Below are 15,686 nucleotides of genomic sequence, written 5' to 3'. Positions count from 1 at the left end.
GAGAAAGCTACAGGAGAAAAAAGCGGCAAAACTGCAGGGCAGTGGTCTGGGGCAACAAGCCAGGGGCAAAGCCCAGAGCTAAAAAAGCTACCTGGCCAGCAGTCCCGGGCTTAATGCAGAACCTGTTTTTTGTAGGTCAGAATCTTTGTAGAAGTGGGGAAAGAGGGAGAGAGCAAACATGTGTGAATGTGTAGGAGAGCTGCTGTCAGGCCAGAGTATCCTGAGAATAGCTTCTTGAACTTGGAGGCTATCAGTGAGGGTCTGAGTCATGGTCATGTGGCATAGGAGAAGCTGTGCAGCTCCCAGGCTGTGATTTTGTGCCCCTGGGAGGTGAGGGTCAGCCTGTTTTCCCGTGCCCTTCACAGGTTCAGCTGCCAGCTGCTGGGTTAGCTTCTCAACGGCCTGCTTGTTCCTCCCTCTGCCTGCCAGGCTGTTGGATGAGTCATTAGGGAACTGCAGGGGGGCCTGTAGCCAGCTGTCTCCGACTCCGCTTCTCTGGGACTGGGGAGCCCGGCCTGCTCGTGGTGGGGGGATCAGGGCCCCTGGCCAGTGGCCCAGGTCACTGCCAAGGCAACAGAATGGCTCCTGGGGGTGAGGGGCAGCCCCCCAGCCTCTCTGGAGGGCTATAGCTCAGGATGAGCCTGTCCGACAGAGACAGGCCATGTGAACCAAAGCACAGCTAGAGCTCAGACAGCTGGGTGCCCTTGAAGCCACCACTGACAGCTTGGCCTCCTTTCTCTCCCTCCTCAGATGGGACTTTCTCTTCATCCCTGGTGCTCAGGATCAGCCTGTCTCTGAAGGTCATCCTCTGATACCCCCATCAGCCAACATCGATCATCTCATCCCTGCCCCCCTGTGCTATACACTGAGGGCACCACCCCCGCCCTCAGGAGCCTTCTGACCGAACAGGGCCACGAGCTTCTCCCTTGTGTTTGCCTGGAGCCCAGGAGACTCGGGGAGGGGGCGGCACAGCTAGGGGTTCTAGGTCCTGGGCCTGTGGTGCTGCACAAGGTTGGGTGACCTTGGCCAAGTCTCCTAATTAGCATCAGTTTCTTGCAGTGACAAAGAGATTAAAGCACTAGCGAGGCCCCTTTCGGTGCGTCTTTAATAGTGTTAGGTTCCCAGGGCTTGGGGTTTGTTTTCAAGACCCCTTTTCCCCTGGCAAAGAGGCTGAGACGGGGCGCCTGGGTGGTGCAGTTGGTTACGCAGCCAAGTCTTGATTTCAGCTCAGGTCCTGATCTCAGGGTCCTGGGATCAAGCCCCGTGTCTGATTCGGTGCTCAGCGGGGAGTCTGCTTGAGGATTCTCTCTCTCCCTCTGCCCCTTCACCTCTCTCTCTCTCTAAAATAAATAAACCAGTCGTTAAAAATAATAATAATAAGAGGCTGAGACAGGTAGGCACTTGGAAGTCAGAACAGACCTTAGACTTCTCCAGGTCATCAGGTAACAACGAAGCCGCCCGCGCACCTCCCCAGCAGCCGGCTTTCAGGGCCGAGCCCGGGCGTCTGTGCTGAAAGCTGGAGCTGCTCTGAATTCTGAGTCAGTGGACCCTTGAAGGCAGAGATGGAAGGACCAGATTCGTAGTGACGGACAAGCCCATCTCACCCTTACCTACCCCCCCCCCACGCCCCGAGTTGAGCTGGTTCCGTGCTTCGTGGCTGTTACGGTGACTCAGACTCAGTAGGAAGAGGGCTTCAGCCTAGAGATGCCCAGCCCCTCGCCATCCCAGGTCAGCTTCTAGCCTCGCAGGGCAGAGGGCCAGCGGCCTACGGCCCGCCTTTCCGCGCCAAGAGCCAATGGAGCTGTGTTTAGGATGAGTGAGGTGCCGGCCGGCCGGGAGGCTCCATCTGTTAGCGGCAGCTTTACACCAGTTAGCAGAGAGTGCTTATTAAAAACCTGTCTGAATGTGGTGCCTTCTCAGTCTCGGTGGAAAGCAAGTCCCGACCCAGAGGGACCTGTGCTTTGGGAACTCACAGTCCTAGTCTTTCCAAAGTTTCCCACATGGTAGTGATCCCAGATCGGCGCAAATCTCTTCCGTGGCAGTGCCAGTCTGCGTGCTGTTGGCACAAGATTGTCTCAACACCGGGCTCACTCTCCCCTGGGGCTCCCAGGGAACACACAGGGCTGCTGGAGCCCAGAAAGACGCGAAGCCCTGTGCTTTGTCTTCAAAGTTGCCTGAAAGAAAAATGATACCTAGGAGAGGTTTTCAGCAAATGCGTATGGACATTACCAAAGGAAACATGTCAGTTCCTTCTGGAAGGCCACAGACAGATGCATCCTGGGAAAGGAGCCAAATGGTTGTGCTGGCATTTGCATGCTGATTTGTAGACTTTGTAAAATGTCGTGTGTGTGTGTGTGTAAGGTACATATGTCCACACATAAATCTACACACACACACGTATCTACCTCCTGCTAGGGAACAAAAACTTGGTTTTTCCCATTTGGAGAAAAGCCACTGTGGCCAGTGTAGACATGTCCTCTAAGAAGGCAGGGTTTGTGCAGGGTCAGCGAGGTGACTGGCAGTTTTGGAGTATGGAATCCACCACCATGTTCCAGGGGAGCAAAATTCGGCATAGAAAAAACAACAGAAAAAGATTCGGCCATTATTTATAAAAGCAAGAAGGAACAAATGCAGATATCCAAGCCAAGGCCATCCCGGAGGAAGTGGGCTGGACTCTGCCTCGCTGGGCAGAGTGGAAGAGTCGCTTTTGGTGGTGTGCTAGTAGGAGCCAGGGTGGGGGCTCTTGCCACATGGAACAAGAAAGGTCAACTCCTTTGCCTCTTGGAGTGTTTGGAAGATAAATATATGAAGCAGAAAGAGGCCAAAGCCTCTCCCCTGCTTTTCTCCTCTAACCATCCTGTTCTGCGTCTGGTCCCTCAGGGTGCGCGTGAGCCTGGGAGATGGCAGTGATGGAAATGGCCTGCCCGGGCGCCCCTGGTTCTGCAGCCGGGCAGCAGAAGGAGCTCGCCAAAGCCAAGGAGAAGACACAGGCAATGGGGAAGAAGCAAGGCCCCATCAACAAGCTCGAGGCTGTGGAGAAGAGCCCCGTGTTCTGCGGGAAGTGGGACATCCTGAACGACGTGATCACCAAAGGCACCGCCAAGGAAGGCTCCGAGGGAGGACTGGCCGCCATCTCCATCATTGCCCAGGCTGAATGTGAGGGCCTGGGCCAGGGCTGGTGACAGAGGGCCGGCGGGCGGGCCTGCAGAGTGGCAGGGCACAGGGGAGGGAGGTCAGGGTGTCCGCCCTCGGAGATTTTCACAAGACACAACTGGGGGGGTGAGCCAACAATGATTGAAAGTGGGAGCTGTCCCCGTGCCGGGGACTGGAACACAGAAGGGAGGAGTGCTGTGTGGACGCCTTTGTCCGTCATAACCAGAGCAGGGGAGGAGAGCCGGGAGGCTTCACAGGTCCTGGGGCTCTTGGCAGGATCGTCAAGCAGGCCATTAGCCTTGTGCTGTGACCTTGGGCAGCCTGAGCATCTCTGGAGAGGCCCCAGACAGGAAAGGCCAGGTCTCCTGGAAAGCCCCTTTGGGGCCTCTAGGCCCTTCACCACCTTCCACATTGAGGTGGCCCCACCCCAGAGAATGAACACCTGCTCTTCGGCCTGCTGGGCTAGTCGAGGGGACATAGGCCAGTACAGGGTGGGGGTTGTCTGGTCCTCTCTGCTTCCACTCACGATACTCTAAATGGCTCGGCATGGGGGCTGCCACCAGAGCCTGAGAAACTCCCGGGTGCCTGGCTGAGGCCAGAAGTGCTCCTCTCTCCCCCCTACCCTCCAAGGAGGTTTCTTGGGGTACAGTCTGGGGAGACTGGTGGCATTTTCCCACATATACACATCCTTCCCCTGTCTTCCACTCCCTTCTGACTGGTTTTTGAGGAGAGATGAGAGAATACAGATTAAAGCAGCGGGTGACACGATGGCCCTAACGCACATACAGTGCATAGAGAAGTACGCGGCGGCTGATACTTACTGAGCCGTTACTATGTGCCTGTGTTCTATAGACCTCACTTACGCAGCACGGTTAGTGACGTGAGGTGGGCACCCTTCTGCCCCCTGTGATCGGCATTGCCCTCTGTTCTTGTTCAGAAGGGTGTGGCGAGAGTCCGTGAGAGGGGCTGGCATTGGCAGGGGGCGGGCCGGCTGGCAGGCAGTCTGGGAAGCCAGGGGAGGGGCGGCCCAAGAAGGTGTCTGTAAGATTCTCTCCTCAGTGTCCAGTTCCTGTTCTCCCTTTCCTCCTTTCTGCTCGTCCAACCTCTTTTCCTTTACCCACAAGGTGAGAACAGCCAAGAGTTCAGCCCCACCTTTTCAGAGCGGATCTTCATCGCTGGGTCCAAACAGTACAGGTAAGGAGGCCAGCTCGCGTGGGACCCAGGGAACTGAAACTGCGTCCTCCCTCCCCTGGCTGCTCGCCCAGGCCGCTCCCAAGTGACCCCTGGCTCCCTCCTCTAGCACCTGTGGTTCAGCTCTTGGAACCCGCCCAGGTGTTCCTGGCTGAACTGCTCTGTCAGCCAAAGAAGCTTTTCAAAAGCTTTTCACGGCGTGTGGATGACTGCCTCTGGGTCCCCTCAGCTTGACATTTTATTTTTATTCTCCTCAGAGTCCTTGCTGCTCCCCCTTGTTTCCCATCAGTAGTAGGGTGGGTGCTGGGAACAGGAATCACTTTGCCGCTGGTGCGTGACCGTGAGTGCAGGCGCCGAGGGGCCGCTCCAACTGTGGGAGAAACCTGCTGGTGTCTTTCCTCCTGCGAGACACACCCAAGGAGGGATGAGGGTTTGGAAACAGGAGGGGACCGACAGACAGATTTGCAGCTGGGTGGCCACATGGAAAGGAAGCCAGAGTGAGGCTCAGTCTGTTCCCAGGCTTCCCATCCCCAAAGACGATTTTTTGGCCAACTGTACATTGAACCCAGAGACAGTTCCCTCCTCGACCAAGAGGCACACTTTCCTACCACTGGGATTTGGAAAGTGCTCATGATAAAAAAAGGTGGGCAGGGTTGCTGCCCTCAAACAAGAAATGCTCGATGGTTGATCAAATGCCTTATACTGCCCCCGATGCCTTTTGGCCCAGCGTAGGGGGTTTCTGAGGGGCCCATTTCTTTCAGCTGCCTGAGAGAAGCCCATAGGCCCTTAGCAGCCCCCTAGGACTGCTGTGAATCTGCCTCCTTTGTGGGGGACAGAGGGTGAGGCCACCGGGGGGGAAGCTGAGGCTGTGGTCCGCCCCACAGCTGTTTGGCAGCAGCTTTTTCAGACACTCTTCTGTGGCCAGTGCCTTCATACCAAGAGCCAGCTTGGATCCACAGTGGTAGTGAGCCTCTAGGCTATCCGAGGAGGGCAGGCTCCCCTGGTACCGGGCGTCAGCCATGGTGTCTGTGTTTTTTTGGTTTTTGTTTTTTTTAAGGTTTTATTTATTTCAGAGAGAGAGTGCGCAAGCGTGAGCCGGTAGGGGCAGGCAGAGGGAGAAGCAGACTCCCCGCTGAGCAGGGAGCCTGATGAGGGGCTCGATCCCAGGACCCCGGGATCATGACCTGAGCCGAAGGCAGACACTCAACCCACTGAGCCACCCAGGCACCCCAGTGGTGTCTGTGTTTATGCAGCAACTTACATTCCCAGAAACCAGGTATCTCCAGTAACCAGTGGGGGTGGAGGTGCCCAAACTCAACTGTCCCTCCGTCCAGAGGCAACAGAAACAAACTTTTTTTTTTTAAGATTTTATTTATTTATTTGACACAGAGAGACAGCCAGCGAGAGAGGGAACACAAGCAGGGGGAGTGGGAGAGGAAGAAGCAGGCTCCCAGCGGAGCAGGGAGCCCGATGCAGGGCTCAATCCCAGGACCCTGGGATCATGCCCTGAGCCCAAGGCAGACGCTTAACGACTGAGCCACCCAGGCACCCCCAGAAACAAACTTGTCAGAGCTGAGAATGCCCTCTGTGGAGTGTGGCCCTCTGAGTCATAGGGCCCCCCCTCAAGGGACAGCCCACCCTGAAGAGCAGTGAGGGAACCTTGTGTCTGCCCATCCCCCCCCAGAAGAGCAGCGAGCACCCCATCACGGTAGTAATAACTGCTCTCTGTTGGAAGCTTGCCTTGGGATCAGGCGCTGAGGTTGGCTTTTTAAATGAATGGTCTCCTTCAAACCCCAGCTTCGTCTGCATGGCAGGAAATCCTACGCCCATTCTATAAATGAGAAAACTGAGGTTCCTTGGGTGTAGGAACCTTCCCACATTCACACAAGCACTCACTAAGCTAGGATCTGACCTCAGGGTCTCTACAACTCTAACCCTAACCTCAGTTAGCCGAGCCGTCCCACCCTCTGCCTCCTCACACTCAGCATGCATATCTGTCCCTTTTGACAGCCAGTCCGAGAGCCTTGATCAGATCCCCAACAATGTGGCCCATGCAACGGAGGGCAAAATGGCCCGTGTGTGTTGGAAGGGGAAGCGCCGCAGCAAAGCCCAGAAGAAACGCAAGAAGAAGAGCTCAAAGTCCCTGGCTCAGGCAGGAGTGGCCTTGGCCAAACCCCTGCCCAGAACCCCAGAGCAAGAGAGCTGCACAGTCCCCGTGCAGGTAAGAGCCGCCACCACAGCCCAGACCCCAGGCTCATGGGGCCTTCAGGATGGGGCCTGTGCCTCGGCCCTGGACCTGTGTCCTAACACCTGCGTTTCCCCCCACAGGAGGATGAATCTCCGCTAGGCTCCCCGTATGTTAGAAACGCCCTCCAGTTCACCAAGCCTCGGAAGGAGCCAGGCCTTGGCCAACTGTGTTTTCAGAAACTCGAGGAGGGCCTACGGCCAGCCCTGCCTCGCTCAGAACTCCACAAACTGATCAGCCCCTTGCAATGTCTAAATCATGTGTGGAAACTCCACCACCCCCAGGATCTCGGCCCCCTGCCCCAGCCCACTCACCCTTTCCCTTACAGCAGATTGCCCCATCCCTTCCCATTCCACCCTCTCCGGCCCTGGAAACCTCACCCCTTAGAGTCCTTCTTTCTAGACAAACTGACCTGTATAGATAGCCAACAGCCCCTGTCTGGCCCTCCCCTGGGCAAACTGGCCTGTGTGGACAGTCCGAAGCCAGTGCCTGGCCCCTGCCTGGAGCCCCGCTGCCCGTCCCGGGGCCCGCGGGAGCAGTTCTCTGTGGAGGAGTATTTGGTGCACGCCCTGCAGGGCAGCGTGAGCTCCGGCCAGGCCCACAGCCTCGCCAGCCTGGCCAAGACCTGGTCGGCAGGGGGTTCCAAGCCCCGGAAGCCCAGCCCCGAGACTGAGGACAGTGAGGGGGTCCTGCTTACAGAGGTAAGCGATCCCCCACACACCTGCACACCTGCTACCTGCGCTGGGGCCAAGAGCAGCGGCTCGGGGGGTGGGGGGGAAGCATCCCTGGAAACCTGCCAGACCCACTCTTCGCTTCCCACCTTGGGGGCGGGGGTCTTCGCTCTGTATCGAAGTCACCCGTGCACACGATAACACATCAGATAGTAGGAAAGTGCGTAGCTTTGGCGAGAGGCAGTATCCCCCACTCCACCTCCAGGTCACGCTTCAGGCTTTTTAGATATTTCTATTTTCAGTTGTTCTGATTGGTTAGCTCATTATTGCTGTCGCTGGTGTGTGTGTGTGTGTGTGTGTGTGTGTGTGTGTGTGTGTGTGTATGTGTGTGTTATGAATGATGCATAGTCTGAGAAACAGGAATTGGCAGTGTTACCCACAGATGTTCACTCCCCACCCCTGCTGTGAAAGACAAGGACTTTGCCATGTGCACTACCCCCTGACCTGCCTTCTGCCCCCCACCCCAGTTCTCTGCTGGAGAGCTTTGTAACTCTACGTCATCTTAGCAGGCTTCAGTTTCTGGGGTTTATTCCATCCATCTTGGACACGATCCCTTGGCCCCTACCCCTCTTCGTGGTCCCTTCCCTTTCTTTTACCTTACAGCTCCCAAGCTATATTTTCATTGTCAAGGTTGTTGACAGTTCCGTTTCTGTCCCCAACCACAAAGCTTGGGGAGAAGGGTTTTTCATCCCAAGGATCAAATAGACTTGGGCCCCCCCACTGCGAAGCTCTCCTTTGCCTTCACCTTATTCCTGTAACCCGCTCTGGTCCTGCCCCTCCGGAGCCCAGCCTCAGACCCGGCGATGTCCTTGGTTATAGAGGGCTCCACCCCAGCAGCCTGGCCAGGACTGCCACCCTTTGTCCCTCTGCTGCCCTGGCCACTGAAATGGGCCTCTCTCTCCTGCCAACCGCAGAAACTCAAGCCGGTGGATTATGAGTACCGAGAGGAGGTCCACTGGGCCACCCGCCAGCCCTGCCTGGGCAGAGGCTCCTTCGGAGAGGTGCACAGGATGGAGGACAAGCAGACTGGCTTCCAGTGTGCTGTCAAAAAGGTACGCCACAAAGAAAAAAGTATGCCCAGGCTCTGGAGGCTGCAGAGGGAAGCCGGGCAGGTGGCCTGTTGTGTTCCCTCTGCTTTCTGTCAGGGGCAATCCCAGGGCAGCCGTGGGTCTGACTTGTTAGCAGAGCCTGGCTGTCGCTGGGCACCCTGGGGTCAGCTGGAACCGGAAGGGAGCAGTCTTAGTCACATGTCCCGGCCTGGGAGCTGCATTTGGTATGCGTGTATGTCAGAGTATGCAAGTGTGCACGCGTCCCAGGCCACTCCTGATGCCAGGGCCCTTAGGGGCAAGTCCAAACCTGGAAGGCAGTTGGCTCATCGTAGAATTCATGTAGTGCTGAAACCCCTAAACCACACAGTGGGGCTGCTCACACCTGGGCCAGAAGGTAATAACCAGAGCAGTGGCCTATACCTGACAGGGGCCTTTTGGATGAGGCTGGGCACTGGGGAGTCAGATGGGATTTAGGTTCGGGCTCGGCCTCCCATTGGCAGAAATAAGAGGTCCTGGGAGGTGGACATTATGAGGAAATGTGACTTAAACAAGAGACCCAGCCTTGTCTGTCTTCAGAGTTCAGCTGTGAACCACTCTTTAGGAAGGAGCTGGGGGAGGAGGCTCGTGTTGTAGGATTCGATGCAAGCAGAGGTGTGAATCACCTCTCCGCCTCCCTCACTTCACCAAAGATAGACCTAGAGACCAGAGAGGGTCGTGTGCCTTGCCTAAAGCCACACAGCTAGGCCTGGAACGGAGGCCTCCTTCGGTTAGGTGGCCCCATCTGGGCCAAGCAGCAGCAGAACACAGACCTTGGTGTTGGGCCTGCTCTCCTTCAGATGTCTTTTCTCCTACCCCAACTCTCAGCTCACCTTGACTGGAAGCCACCTTGTCCCCAGCCCAAACATGGCCGCAGAGCTAGCGTCCTGGGCCTCAGGAGGCAGAAATGAGAAACAGTTCCACGGGCCATGTTCTTGGCCCACGGCAAAGGGAAATAAGTTAGTTCAGTGATGGGTCTTGTTTCCAAGCGGGTTTTGTCAGGGACACTGTGATCCCCAAAAGGAAAGAGGACCAAACAGCCAGACCCGGCAGGGCCAGCATGCTCGGGCCCCATGCAGAGCGGACGCCACTGGCACTGCTCGCATGGGCGCTTATGGCTCTCCGCGGTGGGGACACACGTGGGGACGTGAATCACCTGGCTTCCTTGGCTTGTGTGTGGGCCGGGCTGTTCAAGTCTGAGAGTTGGGGCCACCAGGTGATAGGCGGAGAGGGGACTATCCGTAGGTATTACCCCAAACTTCAGACATTCTGTGTCAAACAAGCAGGCTCCAGCCCTGCTGCCCGCCCCTGGCCAGAGCACGTGCCGGCAGCGCTGCGCTCGTGCCCGCCTGGGTCACCCTCCTCCGCTGGAGGCCAAGGCTCCGTGCCTGACCTCCTCAGCCGCGGGCCCCCCCCACCCCCGCCGCAGGCCATCGGAGAAGGCTCAGCTGTCCCTCCTGAGACGTGGGTGGGAGGAGAGTGAGAGTGTGAAGTGTCCCGGAGACCAATGCCCAGTGGTGGGGAGAGCTTAGTCACTGGGCCGCTCAGCTGTTCCCTGCTGAGGTTCTCTGAGTCCCAGGCAACAAGGTAAACAACCCTGATATAGTAGAAGGGGACAGATACTCCATTTCTCACCTCCCCGAGGCAGGCGGAAAAGCTCCAACCACGACGAATGGGCTCCCAAGCACCAGAGCTGCTGCCCAGGCCCGCCAGAGCTGGCCGCCCTCAGACTCTGCCTCCCCCAGCCAGGGTCTCACGGGGGATGGCTTGTTGGCAGCCCGCACACCTGCCAGTCCGGCGGTCGGGGGGAACCGTGCAGGCACGGGTGTCCTTTAGGATTTTCAGCTGGAGGGTCTGAAAACCAGTTCCCTGCTAAGAGGGTGGGGTTGGGGGAGGGGGCAGGGATCAGAGGTCAGGCTGCACAGGGGATCAGAGCAAGTCTGCGCACCCTCCCGTGTTCCCTGAGGAGGACCCAGCATATGGTACAACAGCACTTCCTTGGTCCTCCTTGACATCAGTGGCCTCCGCTCAGATGCTGATTGGCCGTGAGTCCAGGGTTTAATGTAGGGGGTTTTGTTTGATCTTTTAATTGCAAATAAACATAGGCTCATTACAAAACAATTCAGAGGATACCCCAAAACACAAAAGTCTCCCTGTTCCCCAATCCATTCTCAGAGGTACCTGTCCTTTGAGTTTTTAGACTTGTTTTTTATATATATATATATATATGTAAACTGTATATACATATGTGTGTGTGTGTGTGTGTGTGTGTAAACATGTAGTTTATTTTTAAAAGATTTTATTTATTTGAGAGAGAGCGTGGAGCGGGGAGGGGCAGAGGCAAAGGGAGAAGCAGATTCCCCTCTAAGCAGGGAGCCCAGCATGGGGCTCAGTCCTGGGACCCTGTGATCATGACCTGAGCTGGAGGCAGACGCCTGACTGAGCCCCCCAGGCGCCCCAGAAACATGTAGCTTCGTTTTATTAAAATGAGATTGTGCTCTGGAGGCTGTGCCGTGTTTTTCACATGTTAGTAGATCAGGGACACATCTCCTCATCGGTGCGTATACAGCAGCCAGTGTGGAAGTTCATATCCTGGTCAGTGGATGAGTTTATAGACTGCACGCATGCCTGGGACTTTATTCTATGGTGTACTTGTACGTCGTGTGTATGTACACGCACATTTTCATTGAGGAAGTCTATTTCGTGTATCAGATTTCCAGAGGGTTCTGTGGCCCAAAGAGGGTTAAGAACCATTCATTTAAGAACATCTGGCTTGAGCATGGAGTTCTGGGAGCCTCCTTTTGACTCTGCCACTCATCTGGGTTAGTGTGGCCTTGGCCAAATCCAACCAGCTGTTACCAAGCACACGGTGCCAGGGGCTGGAGACAGAGTTGCAGAATCCAAAGGAGCTTGGGCTGTAATGGGGGACGCGACATTTACATGGCCTGGAGGTGGTAGAAGCAGCCATCAGCACAGTACATGAGTGAGAGCAGCCTGGACACCCTCATTGTTGAGGAAGCAGAACTAGGACTAAGGGGAGAATATCTCCATGGTAAAGAGGAAATAAGGGGGGAGCCCTCTGTTCATTAGGCTACTATGTGCCCGGTCCTGTGTTAGTTACTTTCACATATTTTACGTTCCTGAGATCTTTAAAAGAATATACAGAATCGCAGTTATCCCTTTCTTTACAGATGAGGTAAAATGGATACAAGTACTTAACAAGAGGGGAGAGTTCCAAGAAGGAAAAAATCAATGCCCGGTGTCCGCATGCAGGCAGTTAAGCCGAGGGAGGTGGCTTGTGGATTTGGCACTTAGGTGATGGCTGACCACACTTCCCCCCAGGGGTGTGCTCGCTCCTGAATGGATGTGAAAAAAATGGTCCGGATAGAAAAGCTCAGACTCCTGGAAAGGCCTTCAGTGAGGCAGGGTAGCTGGCAGCTCTGGAGTCAGGCTTCCCCAACCAAAATCCCAGCTCTGATACTGCCAGTGACCTTGGGCAAGTTACTTGTCCAGACTTCCACTTCTTTGCCTATAAGATGAAGACAGTGAGAGCGCCGCCCCACAGACTGCTGTAAGATGCAAATACTGGGGCTTACAAAGTGCTTAGAACCATACCTGGAGTGTGTTAGGTGGCAGTAAATACTAGTTTTGGGGTTTGTTTTTTTTTTAATTATTACTTTATTTTAGAGAGAAAGCACGCACACCCGCACGTACCTGTAGGGGGGGTGGAGCAGGAGAGGGAGAGAGAATCCAAAGCAGACTTCCCACTGAGCACAGAGCTGGATCCCACAACCCTGATGAGGGCACTGAAGTCCAGGGAGGAGAGGTGGGCCAGCTGCTGGCCTGGGCAGGAAGACCGTGTGCGTTCTCCCTACCCACTCCCTCGGGACTGCCCTTTCTGCTTGCTCTCCCTGGGGCTGGCACAGACTTCTAATGCACCTTGTGTTTTGAAGCGTGCCCTCTGATTCCCTTGTGTCTGGGTGAGATTTTTTTTTAAATTTTTTTAAAGATTTCCATTTTTAAGTAATCTCTACACCCAACGTGGGCTTGAACTTACAGCCCTGAGATTAAGAGTCGCACGCTCTACCCAGTGAGCCAGCCAGGCGCCCCTGGATGAGAATGTTTTTTTTTTTTTNGATTTTTTTTATTTATTTATTTGACAGAGATAGAGACAGCCAGCGAGAGAGGGAACACAAGCAGGGGGAGTGGGAGAGGAAGAAGCAGGCTCACAGCAGAGGAGCCTGATGTGGGGCTCGATCCCATAACGCCGGGAACACGCCCTGAGCTGAAGGCAGATGCTTAACCGCTGTGCCACCCAGGAGCCCCGAGAATGTTTTTAACATTGTTTTAACATGGCTGGGACACTCCCAAGGACTTAGGGATTTCTTAATAGTTAAAGCAGAGGTTCTCAAATGTTCTTCGCAGCCCTTAGTGTCAGTAATTTTTTATGGCACCCAGGCCAAAACAAGTACCTAAAAGTTCCCTTTACTGAGTAATTAGGTCACACAATAGTGTTTAGCCTAATTTAGTGGTCATTTGAATAACAATGCACGTAAGGGGAAAGAAAATTTTTCTTCTTTTTTTTTTTTAATAATATTTTCTTATCCATAATTACTAACGGGATATATGCCTCAGTGGGCACTGCACAATTCTCAAATTTTGAAATCCGATTGGACACCCTCACCTTCCTTTCCTGCAGCTTCCAGAAAGCTAGCTTCGTAGGGATCTATGGGAAGACCTGAGCATGAGCTAATGCTGAAATCGAACTTTCTGGAACTAGTAGTTGGGGTGATGTCCCACAGATGACCATCACCACTGCTTCCCTCCAATGCCAAACACCTGCAGCACCCTGCTGAGTCCTCCAGGGTGCCCCAGAGTGCTGAGTCCTCCAGGGCGCCCCAGAGCGCTGAGTCCTCCGGGACACCCCAGAGTGCCCGCTCGCAGCTCGAGAGTTAAAGACATTGGCTAATCCAAGTCCTGTTGGCGAATTCCTTCCAGCTCAGGTTCAGAGCTGGAAACACTGACAAGAGAGTCAAAGTTTACGCGAGGTGATTAACCAAACCAGATATTCTGTAACCAGAAGACATTTTCCACTGATAGGCGAAAGTCCAAAAGCCCAAAAGCCCCACATTGGCTGAGCTCGTGCCAAGTCAGCATGTCTCCAAGCAGACCTCTGCCAGGTTCTGACTGATTTCTTCCAGGCTGGTTTGGTTGCCACTGGCGCCCCCTGGTGGTACCTCTCAAGGCTAACGCGAGAACCGGCAGCACCCAGAAAGGACGACACGTTTTTGTTAGGAATTCTAAGTGTTTAATAAGCTGCTCTTAATTGAGCTGGTTGCCCCGCCTGTTGCTGATTATCATCCCTCCAAATCCTTACTCTCCGCAGGAGCGGATACCGCTGTCACCGCCGTTTGCACATGGAAACAGAGCTTAGGGCAAGTGATCTATCTTTGGAAATGGCCCAGCCAGAGTCTCAGTCTAGGACATTTGTATCCCAGGTCTATTTCTTCCCGCCATGCTACTCTGGTCCCTGCACAAAGGAGTATGTGGTCCTTGACCAAGCCACTCCCTCTGAGAAGCCTCTCTTAGTCCCAGATCCTGGGGAGACAGCTGCAAACAGAATAAACAAGCATTGCTCCGTCTACATGGACGTTTTTGTCCTCAGGGGAAAAGACAAATAATTCCAAGCTGAGAAAAGCGCTGAGAAGGGTGCTGACAGAGCCAGGATCTTGGCTGTGTCGGCTCTGGCTGCAGATAAGATGGAAACCTAGCCTCTGGGGAATAGACATGATGTTGATAAACAAAAGGTCCCACGTCCTAGAAATGGCCCAGCCATTTGGGCTGGGGGAGAAAAAGTTCTGTATTTGGCACATTTGCAGGTGGGCAGCGTGCCAGGGGCCTGGATAAGGGTTGCAGTTTTTGTGTGATTCTAAGTGCTTCCACACACATCAGCAGTGCAGAACTTTAACCAAGTACTAGAAGTTGAACGTGGCCCCCAGGGTACACAGTTTAGTCTCTGAGGGTCCCTGCCTGGCCTCAGAATCGACACGAGGAACATCAGCAGTCTCCATGCAGGGAGCACCGAGCGTCCTGCCAGGGAAACAGCCTGGGCGCTTACCCTGACTCACAGCTACCTCTGGGTCCTGCCAGGTGCGCATCGAAGTGTTTAGGGCGGAGGAGTTGATGGCATGTGCGGGATTGACTTCACCCAGAATTGTCCCTTTGTATGGAGCTGTGAAGGAAGGTCCTTGGGTCAACATCTTCATGGAACTGCTGGAAGGTAAGGAGCCAGGCGCCACTCTTTCCCCCTCATGGTTCAGAGCCAAGATTTGGGGTTTCCCCGAGTCTTGCCCATGTTGACCTTGGTCCCCAGTTACTCTATTTTTAACCTCTTGACCCTGTGACATTGGCAGGAAAGGCCTACTTTCCAACCACCTGCCCTTTGAAGGCCTTTGCCCTTGCCCTGCCTGCAGGCCTGAAACTGCCGCACGTAAATAAAGACTGGCAATTGTTCTCCTTAGGTGGCTCGCTGGGCCAGCTCATAAAGCAGAAGGGCTGTCTGCCGGAGGACCGGGCCCTTTACTACCTAGGCCAGGCTCTGGAAGGGCTGGAATACCTCCACACCCGAAGGATTCTGCACGGAGATATCAAAGGTGAGGCTCACGCCCCAACCGCCCGGTCCCCAGTGGGCTCCTTCCTTACCTCATCCTGCCTGATTTCCTCCCAGATCCTTCTGGGCCTGCCTGGCCATCCCCTGTGGCAGGGCCTGAGTCAGGCTGACTGGGCTGTGCTGGTGGGAAGGGGAAGTGTGTTTCCCAAGCCCTCAGCCTGACACCATGGTTGCCAGTGGGCAGTGCTGCCCACACAGCTCCTGCGCACCGGTGACCACGGGGGGAGGGTGGGGACAGCAGAGTTGAGCGCCAGCATCCTGGGAGTAAACTCTGTCCCTGTACCTCAGAGATCCGCCTGCTGCCTGCCCTCTAGCCTGAACCCATAACACTCTTGCCTTCCTCATGACTAATGAAAGTCCTCAGAAGCAGCAGCTGCCACGTAGGGTCAGCCAGAAGCTGCGTCACTGGAGGTCCAGATTGGGCTGGGGCCTGATGTGACTCACCTGTTCCTCTTCTTCTCTGGGTGGCCTGGCAGCTGACAATGTGCTCCTGTCCAGCGATGGGAGCCGTGCAGCCCTCTGTGACTTCGGCCATGCTGTGTGCCTTCAACCCGATGGCCTGGGGAAGTCACTGGTCACAGGTAAGCCCCGCCCCCGCCCCCCCCCGGGAT

General features: G+C 55.1%; 1 protein-coding gene across 2 annotated transcripts in view; it reads left to right on the top strand.

Moving 5' to 3' along the window:
- MAP3K14 (mitogen-activated protein kinase kinase kinase 14) overlaps positions 1 to 15,686 on the top strand; it is a 42,072-nt gene that overhangs the window by 18,836 nt on the left and 7,550 nt on the right. For both annotated transcript variants that reach the window (XM_034641234.1, XM_034641233.1), the window contains exons 2-9: positions 2,881 to 3,156; positions 4,278 to 4,347; positions 6,355 to 6,565; positions 6,673 to 7,290; positions 8,235 to 8,372; positions 14,556 to 14,685; positions 14,927 to 15,058; positions 15,552 to 15,656. In XM_034641234.1, the coding sequence (XP_034497125.1) occupies positions 2,901 to 3,156; positions 4,278 to 4,347; positions 6,355 to 6,565; positions 6,673 to 7,290; positions 8,235 to 8,372; positions 14,556 to 14,685; positions 14,927 to 15,058; positions 15,552 to 15,656 (1,660 nt within the window). In that variant the 5' untranslated portion in view covers positions 2,881 to 2,900. The remainder of the gene's footprint in view (positions 1 to 2,880; positions 3,157 to 4,277; positions 4,348 to 6,354; positions 6,566 to 6,672; positions 7,291 to 8,234; positions 8,373 to 14,555; positions 14,686 to 14,926; positions 15,059 to 15,551; positions 15,657 to 15,686) is intronic.

The sequence above is a fragment of the Ailuropoda melanoleuca genome, chromosome 13 (assembly GCF_002007445.2).
Source record: "Ailuropoda melanoleuca isolate Jingjing chromosome 13, ASM200744v2, whole genome shotgun sequence".
NCBI lineage: Eukaryota > Metazoa > Chordata > Mammalia > Carnivora > Ursidae > Ailuropoda > Ailuropoda melanoleuca.
The sequence above is the reverse complement of the archived record's forward strand: the minus strand, read 5'-3'. Positions and strand labels throughout refer to the sequence as shown.